Genomic DNA, 13485 nt, shown 5'->3' with positions numbered 1-13485 from the left:
TAAAAGGCACTATTTGGCATCACAATTCATGCACACAACACTTCCTTTTCACTGCAATGTATGGGAAGTACAGCATGTGTAGGAGTTTGTACTGTCGCAGAGAAATTTCCGTTTCTTTTTGCCTACTTCCTTATTTTTGATCCTTTTAATACTTTGGCAACTACCTTCTCAAATATCTCTCTGTATCCCCAGAATATTGACGAGCTTGCAATGTGCATAAAAATACTGGGAGACCACACATACCACAGAAGTGTACGCCACTTACCCAGAGTTATGATATAGTGCCAATTTAAAACCCCATGCAAAGAATCATTATTTTCTACACAAATAAAAGGGAACTGCAGTAAATAAACATGTCCTTGGCATATTGTGGCTCATTATATAAGGTAGTTTTACATACATTGTTGAGCATAAAATGCAATATTAACTTATTATGGCTAATTGTATTACCTCAGCTGCAACCCATCATAATGCTCTGCTGTAATCTTGCAACAGACCAGAAGCAAATTGTCCATCCATTGCTCTTACTTCCTGAACAAAAAAGCAGCTAAGAGGCTGCAGAGGCACTGCAGTCAGGGGAAGGGATTGCTTTGCATAATTTATTAGCAACACCTCAACAGTGCTCTAATGGGTGCTTAAGATGGTCATCTTCAGTAGTAGTACTTCTACAGCTTCAGGCTTCAAGTGGAGTGTGCATAGACAAGACAGTTAGAGAGATCAAAGGAAATCAAAAGGGAGAGGGATGGAAGTCAGAAAAGAATCATTTCCTTTCACAAAAACATGCACTATTATGCAAACCTCAATGATATGCTAAGTATCACAAAAACCAACTAAGGAATTTGGCGACAAATACCTGTACATCCAGATTCATCTGCTTGAGCTTCAGGCCCCAGGATTTCCTTCGCTTCTTTACTACCTGATATGACAAGAAGAGAAGATTAGTTTTTTACATAATTCAGAAACTCTCATTTACTCAGAATTTTTTTTTTGTCTGTTGCCATCGGAGGCAAATATTCCCCCAGACAGCAGTATTACTGTGAACAGTTACACAATAGAAAGCAAACAGACCACAACAATGAATTAGGATCGAAAAGGCTTGGTTCACTTTCTAGCCATTCTGATTTGTGGTTGCTGCCAATGTTATCACTTGGGGTAGTTTCTCTCACTCATTAGGCTATTGCAGAAGGTACCACTCCTGGCATCTCCTTCAAAAGCCCAGTAGGAAGAGACCCTTGGTCTGGAAATGAGGGGCTGCTAGCCTGTAGATTTATGAAACCCAGCCAATTATATTATTTGAACACAAGCAAGAAATATGGGTAGACATTCTGCTGCATATTTAATTATGGTTATTTCTGAGTATATACCTCGCTGGCATGAATAATATGCATGCTGCGTAAAAATGCTCTGCACATATTATGAACAACAGTAGATATTAGACACTCTCTCCAATATTCAAATCCAAAGAAGAATATATTCACTGCAGTCATATAAAACACAACATAGGGAGTCTTACTAATCTTAAAACTAAGGAACTAAAAGAAAATGTGACATAACATTGTAAAAAGTACAAAATGTAATCAAAACATTTATCAGTTGATTCAGTAGCTCTGACTAGAGTTCTTGAAAGGCTTAAGTACAGAAATGAAGTATTATGTAATATTGCTAGTGAGCAAAAGCAACTTTTAATAGTTTGAAACAGATTTTGTTTTCCAGTCACTTATTCTGTATACCAATATTGTACTGACTGCAGATATACAGGGCTGTATCCAACTCAGAGTTAGACCCACTGAAAGTTAGTCAAGTCTACTGATTTCAATGGCTCTAACGCTAGGGATAGGATCCATTGGCAGGTGCCACTTCGAAAGCATTCTGTTGACATAACAGACTGGTATCGATTTGAGTTTATTATTTGTCCACAAACCACTGCTTTACCAATCAGTTTTTCCCCACTCAAAAAAATATTGATATTAATTAAAGAAAATATTGGTAAACTGAAGGAAATATTGATACAAATAAATATTAATATAAGTATTTTAGACATGGATATTTTTAAAAAATCTATTTCCAAAAATAGCAGTGGAAAATCACTACATAAAAATCTAATCCGTAATGATAGTGAATAAGCAAATTAATGGAAAACTCGTAACCAAATCTGAATTGGGCAGAATTCTAGTATATCCCTAGTCTACTCTGAGTAGGACTTAGTTGGATACAACCCATATTTATTTATATCCCACTTCTCAATAGTAATTTCCTGTGGGGCTCACAATAACTGGAACAATATAGTTTCAAAACATCCAATACTCCAATGTCAGCAGACAAGCCATCAGCAAAAAATCTCAACAAATTTTAGAACAATTTTAGACAGGTTTTAAAAACAGCCTCATATCAGTTTTAAAAATACCAACAGAAAATCTGATCAAGAGATATGGGCAGCCGTTGTTTAAATTGTGCTGGAGCAAGAGAGGCTGGCATAAAATTCCACCACATCCAATTGCCATTCAGGAGCTTCTGGGTTGGCTGTATGCTGGCTCGGTCATGAGCTGTGCACAGGGACCAGACAGTAAAAGCCTGCTCTCCCAAATACCCCTACCAGGAAGTAAGCCCTCTCCATTGGCTTCTATTACAATTATTTTCTTAGACTGACCTTTTCCCCAGCGTGTTTGCCTGGATTGGCACCTGTAGGAGCACTCCAAACACGAGTTGGATGTGGCCTAAGTCACCTTACCTCGGCCATTCCCCCGACATGCCCCTTTTTGGGGCTTTACACCAGCACCACTTGCGCCGATCTCAGCTGAGCCAGCTGGGTCCCAGCTCAGCCTGGCTCAGGGACTTACATCAGTGTAACCTGGCTGAACTGGGACCCAGCCGGCTCACTGAAGATCTGCTGTATCCAACTCCCCTCAGCCCGGCATATATGTGAGCTGGATTGCTCCCTAAGCCCCATTAAAATCCTGCACAAACCACAGTATGTTTGTCTGGCATCCAATTGCTGTGCTGTTTCTGAGTGCTGTTGATTCAATTTAATGTATAGACTGGTAATGTTTATGTATAACATGGTTTACTTGTTGTCATTGTAACCTGCCCTGGGACCAAACGGTGAAGGGCAGGCTTTAAATGCAAAATTAATAAATAAAGTGAAACATGTTCCCTACAGTCAATACTAATTAACAGGCTTGCCGCTGTATTTTTAACAGTCTGGAAATGCAACTCCACCTACAGAACATTAAAGTTATCCATCCCAATGTTATCAGTACATTGATAACTTTGACCAGTTTTCATTTCTGTAGTTTTTTATGGTATTGATAGCAAGCTCAAAAGATGATGGCTATAATAGAGTCTACATGCACAAGAGATCCATGTATGCTGTGAGCATGGTCCTTCATTACATGAGACACCTTCCACTATTTATACTTGTTGTATGTGTTTAAAAAGTGTTTACTCGACAGTCCAGGCTAGAAAACCATGCTAGGATCTGTAGGAAAGACCTGGGGGTTGCAGATGATGCCATTTGGAAGATTGCTCCTAAAGAATTCACAACATGCTTCCGTAAATAGCTTTAACTTAGCCCTGGAAAAGAAATTAGATTGAAATCTGAACATGACACTGGAGAATGTAAATTATTCCTGGGTATACTGTACTTCACTTAAGAAGTTCTACTTTCATTGGAAGATGCCCTAACCACTATATGCATACTTTTGTTATGCAGACTTTATTTAAGCATCACTTTAATCATACAAGAACAAATATAGAGATGCCCACATATGTTATCAGACTATTCCCCAGTGAGATTTAAGTTAGTTTACTATGTACAAACCAAATGTTTGCCTGAGATTTACATCATACCTCCTGTTATTGTCCTGCAGGAAAAACCAGATTTTAAAATGTAAAAGCGGCAAAAGACAAAATGCAATCCTCTAATCTAGTTAGAGGAAAGCACAAAAGCAGGACTACAGCTGAACGTCAAGAAGACTGAAGTAAAGTCAACAGAAGATTTATGTAACTTTAAAGTTGATGAGGACATTGAACTTGTTAAGGATTATCAATACCTTGGCACAGTCATTAACCAAAATGGAGACAATAGTCAAGAAATCAGGAGGAGGGTAGGACTGAGGAGGGCAGCTATGAGAGAACTAGAAAAGGTCCTCAAATGCAAAGATGTATCGCTGAACACCAAAGTCAGGATCATTCAGACCATGGTATTCCTGATCTCTATGTATGGATGTGAAAGTTGAACAGCGAAAAAAGTAATAAGAGAAAAATCAACTCATTTGAAATGTAGTGTCAGAGGAGAGCTTTGCGCATACCATGGACTGCAAAAAAAGACAAATAATTGGGTGTTAGAACAAATTAAACCAAAACTGTCACTAGAAGCTAAAATGATGAAACTGATTATCATACTTTGGACACAGAATGAGAAGACATGATTCACTAGAAAAGATAATAATGCTAGGAGAAACAGAAGGGAGTAGAAAAAGAGGAAGATCAATCAAGAGATGGATTGATTCCATAAAGGAAGCCACAGACCTGAACTTACAAGATCTGAACAGGGTGGTTCATGACAGATGCTCTTGGAGGTCGCTGATTCATAGGGTTGCCATAAGTCGTAATTGACTTGCAGGCACATAACAACAATCTAGCTGGTGTTTTGTTAAGACTGGATCCCTTTGGTCCCAGCTAATTCCACAAAGAGTGGTACAAGGAATTTTAAACCCTTGAGCTATGCTACCATGACCTAATAATTTTCTTGGTTCTTCAGAATAAAGGTTAAAATCTGTAACCCCAAATATTTTAAGTATTCCATATGATGATACAAACTTTCTTCTGCTAAACTAGTGATGTGAGTAGAGAGTAAAGACATGGGGCTTCAAGAAATATATCACAAAAATTGTAAAATTCTAGGACTTTTTCTGATGAATGGAATTATGTTAATAAAATTGGAGACTTCGTAATGAGGCCTAAAAGAAGTAACAGATTAGTTTAAACCAACAACATATGATCTAGCTATCTTTTTTTACGATCACCTCAAACCTTTTTCTTCATAAAGGCATGTGAGCTTCCTGTTGCAAAATAATTAAAATTGCTCATCCTACTATAATAGACAGAAAAAAATAAGGAAAGAAATCCTAAGGCAGCAGTTCCCAAACATTTCCCCCATGGACCACTTGAAAGTCACAGAGGGTTTGAGTAGATCACTTAATGATTTTTCTGCCTGTTGTAGCAATTGTGATGAGCTGTGTTAGATGCTGTATGATTTTTAATTGTATTTTTCTTGCTTCTTTTATTTCTCATATATTGTAATTTATTGTATTACATTTTGAACACAGAATGCAAGAAAAGTACAATTAAAATCAATAGGAATATTTAATGTTATGGATGTGCTATATCCCATCTTCAACCATAAATCCACATACATGCTACAGACCACCTGAATGAAGTATGTGGACCACAGTTGCGAACCCCTGTATGTTTGTGGAAGTAAGTATAGAAAAAAATTAATATTGCTGAAGCAAACAAACTGAATAATCAGCAGGCGTACAGAATGTCACAAAGAAGCTAACTTCACAAAGGTAAAAATGTTATACTAGGAGGTATAAAACCTAGTAACTTTCAACAAGTCTTTTAAGTAGAGACCTTCTCCCAATCTGCATCTGTGTTGGAGTCTTTTTTAAAAAAGATCTTTTGTTTTAACATGTCTTTTGTTTTAAGATGTTTTAGAGTGCTTTTAGTGTTTTTGTTTGCTGCCCTGGGTTCCTTCTGGGAGGAAGGGCAGGATATAAATTTAATCAACAGCAACAGCAACTTGAACATAGTTGATTTTCATTTTTCTTTCAGTGCCAACAGAGACCACACCATGCTAGAATAAAAAGAATAGATCAACACCTAGGTAGTTACGATCTGAACAACATTAGCATGACCTAGCTCAAGAATAAAATGCATTTAGACCTCCTACAAGCTGGCCTGCTTTGGATAATAATTTGTGGCTTCATAAACCATGGTTTATGAAGATGTGAATGAGTATCAGGGTAGAATGCTCCTCCCCTCACCCCTTGTCTTCCCATTCCCATAACATGCCAGCTTCAGCACAAAGATCCTGGCTTGTATTAAGCAAGAGTTTCCTGTTATGTGCAAACTAGGGAACTCTGTCTTAATGTCAGTTAACAAACCAGTAAAATAAGTTAAGATGTGGTTTATATGAAGCCTTCAGCTATCATCTGAACCAGGTCAATGGAATTGTATCCCTGGAAAACAAAGACTGAGAGTAGGTGTTGCCCCAAAGAATTTGTATTTCAGATTTTTCATCTTATGTTCAAGTTACATTTGTTGAATGAGGTCAGAATTGCTACAAAATCCCATTGCACTGATGAAGCAAGATGACATAATTGGCATAGTGAATGAAAGCTGGAAATACAACACTATTACAAAGTAAGCTTAAGCTGCCACTGGACAACCCTTATGGCTATTAGAGACCATCAGGGCAAGAGGGGAAACCAGGGGCACAACAAGAGAATACCAGAATGTAGTCCTATGCTTGCTTTGTGGTTACTGTGATTTTTGTGCCACTGTAACAATAAAATATGCGGTGTAAATGAAAGCACCCTCAGTGGAGTTAAGGGACAGATCCAGGTAACTGTCCTTCTTCATCAACCTCTCAGCTACATCAGAGGGTAAGATGTAAACTTCTCATATTGTTAAATGGAACTAGCCTTGTAGGATCAGAGCCAGCCACCTGGCAATAAAACAACTTCATAGTGTTGATGGGAGACTGTTGTTTTGATGATGCCATTATGTTCTTAAAAAGGTGAACTCACAAACTTTGAAAATAGGAACTACCAGGTGAATATGAGAGAGAAGAGGGGAGCCTGCCACTGGAATGGAAAAAGCACCTACTTGATGGCACTCTCTGAGGCCAACTCTCCTCATACACATCTTTTTTTTGTCCTTGTAGGACTCCTATGCCTTTGAAAGCTGGTTGACAGAAAGATAAGAAGGTTTGCACCAAATGTCTACACTATAGGATGTTCAGAAGGCGCTAAAGACTTGGCCATCCAGGCATGATGTTTGCTAGCTGGGTGGTGGCATGTCTCAATTTATGTCCAATGTGGTTCTGTAAACACTATGGATTATAGTGTTACGTTTTTAAAGTTTTAAATTTTGTAGTATTTTTATCTTCTGTTTTGATTATAAGCTGCTTTGGACTGGTATTCATCCAGAAAAGTAGTCTAAAAAGATTTTCAGTAGTTAATAAATTTCCATTACACTATTCTTTCTCACTGAGCTATTGTGGTTTGTGGTGCTGTCTCCTTCAGTCATTCTTTCAGTCACTTTAATTCCAAAAAGAAGCAGATAAAAGAGTAAAGGGATATGAAATATGCTTCAATGTTTTCTTTAGGTTCGTCTAGGAAAATACATTGCCTCATGGTCTAAGCCACACAGCATTTTTTCCTTGAAGAAGTTCAGTCTTATATTTCAAACTTTTTTGTTCTTCAGTTCAGTACTGAGAAGAAAAAAGGAGGGTACTACTGAGGAGGGATTATTCAGATAACCTGTCTTAAGCCCATAGAAAACTCTAAAGCAATATATAAATGCTATTTCTTTGTTAAAAAATTCAGACACCCCATCCAATGAGCCTCTAGGTGATATAAAACACTATTATAAAATAAGATTTAAAAACACATCAAAATACAAAACAATTTATAACAATAAACAAGCCAAGCAACAAAAACAAACATTTAACACCAGGACAATCATAAAAACAACTACAGTAAAAGATCTACACAAGTTAAAAAAGACTGATCACCATCAGTTAAGCACAGACTATAATCAAATGATGTTAAGAGATGATGAAAAGGCTTGTGAGAAAGTTTCATCTAGACTTGCTACTGAATTAAAAATAGTAAAATTCAGTGGAATATTGAATCCTAATCCAAAATATCCTAGTATCCATGCTTTTGATGGATTTGTTACATATTCATCTTGGACACAGAATTGAAAAAAGCCTAAGACAGGGAAGAAATCAGATCACGCATTGACAAAAGAATGGATGATGGTGTCTAGAAATGACAGAGCATACCTATGGCACCTTGGCATCCCACTGAAAAGACAACTCTATGGCTAGTTGAAATGGGGCATGAAAGAGCTTAGGAGCACAATGTATTTCCATGCTTGCTCTTTATTGGGGAATAAAGGATGTGTGTGTGTCAGAGTGACAAGCTGAAGAATTAGAAGTAGTTGAGTCTCAAGATCTATCTAAGCTCCTATTGCAACATCCCAGTGAAGTGGTAAGCACTAAGGCTGCAATCCAATACATGTCTACTCAGATGTAAGCTCCACTGGGTTCAATGGGACCTACTCCCAGATAAGTGTGTATTTGATTGCAGCCCAAGAAGATTTTGAGCTAAATAAGTAGCTAAGTTAAGGCTATGTATGCAGTCTGTAATTTTCATATGAGCTCCATGCAGCCTTAAAAATTAAACCCAAGATAAGAGGCATATGCAAGCAAAATATGTCTGCATAAAGACACCCAGGGCTTTAATTTTTTTAAAAAATGAATAAAGTAACACCCAACTGAAAGAAACAAAAATTTGAAACAAAAGGCAGATTTTGCTCAAACATCTGTTTTTGAAAACCAGGAGAAAATGATCTAACAACTGTTATTAGTCCTGCTAGTTTTGAACATAACTGGTACTACTAATGCAATCACAATTCACAATGAGTATGGACACATTTACATGACAGGATGATTATGCAAGTCCTTCCCTCTGCCACACAGATAATCTCCGAAGTAGACATTCTATCATCAGCACTAGGTAAAATCTGAATCAGAGCCCAAAAGATTTATTTGAGTTAGCAGTCAATAACTGTTCCATTTGGTTTACCTTTTATGTAGTGTACAGTCATTTCAGTGCAACGCAGTTTTATAAAAAGTTAATTTATTTTTGTGTTTGCAAAGAAATAAGTGGAGACACTCATGATGACACATACCTTCATCTTCCCAGCAACTGTTTGCACTTCCTTCTCTTTCACTGCGCTCTGGTAATACTGCATGGTCTTTTGGCAAGTCATCGTCTGGCACACTGTTATCACAATCTGCTGCATCTGTTATACTTTCCTCTTCAACAATGTGCAATTTGTCTTCATCATCTGAATCTGAATTTGTTTCTATAACATTATTGTAATTGGTAACTGCAGAGAAACAAGAAAGATCAGTTTAACTATGCTGTTCTGCAACAGTTGACTTCTAATGAGTACAGACAATTAGCTCTGTCTGCTGACCTAAAAGTCCAGCCCTCAACTCCACGCTACAGTAATCAATGGTGCAAGAAACACACTCTCCCCATGATCAGAGGCACCTCCTCTTTTTTTAACCTGCAACTCAAGACAAGACCAGCAATTACTCTTCTGCTAAAAAATAAAGTCGCAGCGATTTATAACAGTATCTACAATATAATTCTTTGTATATATTACTACAAAGCTATATATAATTCTGTGATTTGCTATTGACCTTGTGACTAGTTTCCATTGCTCTAAACCTTGTGCCAGGTTGGCAACATCCATTAATGGCACTGCCTAAGAGGCTTGGGAGGATGCAGGCAGCTTTCAGTATGGCTTCAGAAGGGCTGTGGGAATAGCTACATTCCCTGTTCCATCCCAGCTACATATTTGCACCAGCAATGGACTATGTTAAGCATTTTAGAAATCAGGTGGTAAACTGCTAGATATCTCAACACTAACTGGCATAGCAGTTGCATTGCAAGCCTCTTCTAAATTAAGATACATGAGTCCATCACCTTGCTGAAGCTAACAGGGCTGGATTAAGACAGGCTGAGGCCCTAAGCCATGTCAAAATTCAGAGGCCCCATACCATAAAAAATAAAGAGAAACAGTTATCACATTATAATAGGAAGGGGAACTGTTTTATGCATTTTTATGTATTTTTATCTATTTTAAAGCTAAGCAGGTATGGGTCTGGTCAGCTGTGCGAAGTGCCTGGGAATCACATGTATGTCACCTTGGGTTCCATTATGGAAGAAAGATTGGATATGAATGTAAGTAGATAAATAAAAACAAATGAATAAAACGCTATAAAGAATGAAGCTAATTATCACATTCTAAACTATTTCTGGCAAATTTCTTACTAAGTCTTACTTTTCACATACATATAGTATGTAATAAGCACTGGCATTGACTCAATTATTACCATTTGATTATAATAAAAAGGCCAGGTACTTATCCTTATGTAGCCAAAATGGAACCATCCATGAACAAGAGCATGTTCATGGAGAATTATTTAGGGAAAAATAAAATAAAATTAGAAAACAAACCCATAAGGGGACATCCCACCTGAGTCTAGTGAGAACTGAGCATGCTCAGTGGGCACAGAATGCTGACTACCGAGAAGGAAAAAACAGCTAAAACCAAGGGGGAGAGGGAATGGACTGAAGTATCGAAGAAGGCATTGCTGATTGGCTGGGGCACTGAACAGGAGCACTTCACACTACAATATGTTCTTGCACTCCTATTTGTAAGTGGCATTATGCTAGTTTTGATCCATCAAGCTAATACTGTAATGGTTCTATCACACATTAACCTTTAAGAATATTTATGGATAATGACTGTCTGGAATTAGGTTTGAGTTAGCTGATGGAATAGCACTCTGTAAAGCTGGAGGATACCTCTCCCTTAAACACGTTGCAGGTCTCTCCCACCCTCTGTCTCTTTTGTATAATACACAAGCAGCAGTTTTGATTAGTAAGAAACAGCTCCTTCTTCAGCATATGAAACCATGGCCTGGCACATGCAATCTACCCACCTATCCCATCAATTTTCAAGAGTAAGAAGATTTAGCATCCTGGAGACAGCAAAATTGTATGGCTGAAAAGGACCAGGTAATTAAGAACACCTATTCCGAGATGCAACAAATAATCACATAGGCCTAGTGAGTCACTGGCAGAGAGCAAGAATTAAAGACAGATGCAGAGCAAGCAGGTACCATCAATCCTATTTGACCTGGGAAAAAGTTATATCCTGCCCCCCAAATCAGACTGTGTAGTGCTATCTGCGTGTGATGCAGCCCTGGGCTCCTACTGGGAGGAAGGGTGGGATATAAATCAAATAAATAAATAAATAAATAAATAAATAATGCAGGACACAGAATAATGGGCTCAAGTTATAAGAAGCCAAATTTTAGCTGAACATCAGGAAAAACTTCCTAACTATTAAAGGTGGTATGACAATGAAACCAATTTCCTGGGGAGGTGGTGGGCTCTCCAACACTGAAGGCATTCAAGAGGCAGCTGGACAGCCACTTGTCAGGTATGCTATAACTTGGATTCCTGCACTGAGCAAGGTGTTGGATTCAATGGCCTTATAGGCTCCTTCTACTATTCTATGATTCTATCTACTATAAGGCCATCAAGTAAAATGGCCTGCTCAAGGCAGGAATCCAAATCAAAGCATTCCCGAGAGATGGCTGTCCAGCTGCCTCTTGAATGCCTCCAGCGTCGGAGAGCCCATTACCTCTCTAGGTAATTGGTTCCATTGTCATATGACTCTAACAGTTAGGAAGTTTATCCTGATGTTTAGTCGAAATCCGGCTTCCTGCAACTTGAGCTCATTATTCCATGTCCTGCACTCTGGGACAATTGATAAGAGATCCCGGCCCTCCTCTGTGTGACAACTTTTCATGTACTTGAAGAGTGCTATCATATCTCCCTCAATCTTCTCTTCTCCAGGCTAAACATGCCCAGTTCTTTCAGTCTCTCCTCATAGGGCTTTGTTTCCCGTCCCCTGATCATCCTTGTTGCCCTCCTCTGAACCTATTCCAGTTTGTCTGCATCCTTCTTGAAGAGAACTGGATGCAGTACTCAAGATGAGGCCTAACCAGTGCTGAATAGAGGGGAACTAATACTTCACGCAATTTGGAAACTATACTTCTGTTAATGCAGCCTAATACAGAATTTGCCTTTTTGCAGCCACATCACACTTGTTGGCTCATATTCAGCTTGTGATCAACAACAATTCCAAGATCCTTCTCACATGTCGTATTGCTGAGCCAAGTATCCCCCATCTTATAACTGTGCATTTGGTTTCTTTTTCCTAAGTGTAGAACTTTACATTTATCCCTGTTGAATTTCATTCTGTTGTTTTCAGTCCAATGCTCCAGCCTATAAAGGTCCCTTTGAATTTTCTTTCTGTCTTCCACGGTATTAACTGTGCCCCCCAATTTTGTATCATCTGCAAATTTGATAAGCATGCTCTGTACCTCCTCATCCAAGTCATTAATAAAAATGTTGAAGAGCACTGGGCCCAGGACTGAGCCCTGTGGTACCCCACTCATTACTTCCGCCCAGTTTGAGAAGGAACCATTGATAAGCACTCTTTGAGTACGATTCTGGAACCAACTGCAGATCCACCTGATAGTTGTCCCATCCAGCCCACATTTAGCTAGTTTGCTAATCAGAATATCATGGAACACTTTGTCAAAAGCTTTGCTGAAGTCGAGATATATTATGTCTACAGTATTCCCAGTCTACAAGGGAGGTTACCTGATCAAAAAACTATTGATCATGTAATCTCAAGTTGGGAAAATCCTAATGACCCTGAGAAATATCCACACCACCCATCCAACTATACCAATGACAGTAAGCAATAAGGGATAAAACATCTTGCACTTTGAAAAATGGACTAACAGGCTATCCCTGCAATATATGTGCAGCCTTTAGGAGATACACGAAGACTGTGTGTATTCTTTTCAGAGTGGGGAAAAAACCTGAACAGTTTCTTGAACTGTTTCATTCTCTTACAACTTATTACTATGGTTGATATTATAAACATAAGACAATAGCAGCAAGCACTGAGAAGAAACTTAGAGCCAGGAAAATTGAAATCCAACAGCTATAGAGGGAGAAATAAGCAACACTGGGAGCAAAGCTGAGACATGTTTACAATCGATGTGAATCCAGAGAAAATGAACCACCCTTAAATATAATTGAAATTAGTGGCAGCAAAGTGAACTGTTAAGTTCTTAAAATTCCATTATTTGATTGGGACTACTTTAAGGGAAACTGAACTATTGGAAATAGTTGAAAAAGTTATAGAGAACTTTATGTAGAAACCACAGAGTCATAATATTACAGGAGATTCTTAATCTCTCTGAACTAAGTTTTCCCTGGAAAAATAGCTCTCAAGAATTTGAAATATGCTTGGTTTTCAGTAAATGCATATTTCACCCTTCCTGAATCATTTCCTTTTTGAGATTTGGGTGGATTATGTGTGTGAGAACTGTAGTGCAAGTAGAAAGAGTTAAAACTCTCCTGAATCTATGCTACTGAGCTGACACCCATGGTACATATTTAAACAAATATGCAAATGTTAAGTTTCATTTAACATATAGTTCATCCCTATTGAGCATATAATACGTTAATATCCAGTCACAACCTGACCACAAAAGTGCATACCATAGACATTGTTATATCTAATCAT

At 38.1% G+C, this 13485-nt stretch overlaps 1 protein-coding gene across 2 annotated transcripts in view; it reads right to left on the bottom strand.

Annotated features, from left to right (window-relative positions):
* Positions 1-13485, bottom strand: part of ZEB1 (zinc finger E-box binding homeobox 1) — a 100746-nt gene that overhangs the window by 28902 nt on the left and 58359 nt on the right. For both annotated transcript variants that reach the window (XM_061587902.1, XM_061587903.1), the window contains exons 2-3: positions 8986-9186; positions 854-916 (exon numbers count right to left, since the gene is read on the bottom strand). In XM_061587902.1, coding sequence (XP_061443886.1) covers positions 854-916; positions 8986-9186 — 264 coding nt within the window. The remainder of the gene's footprint in view (positions 1-853; positions 917-8985; positions 9187-13485) is intronic.

Source organism: Rhineura floridana, chromosome 10 (genome assembly GCF_030035675.1).
Source record: "Rhineura floridana isolate rRhiFlo1 chromosome 10, rRhiFlo1.hap2, whole genome shotgun sequence".
Lineage (NCBI taxonomy): Eukaryota > Metazoa > Chordata > Lepidosauria > Squamata > Rhineuridae > Rhineura > Rhineura floridana.
Note: the sequence above shows the minus strand (reverse complement) of the source record. Positions and strands in the feature narration are given on the sequence as shown.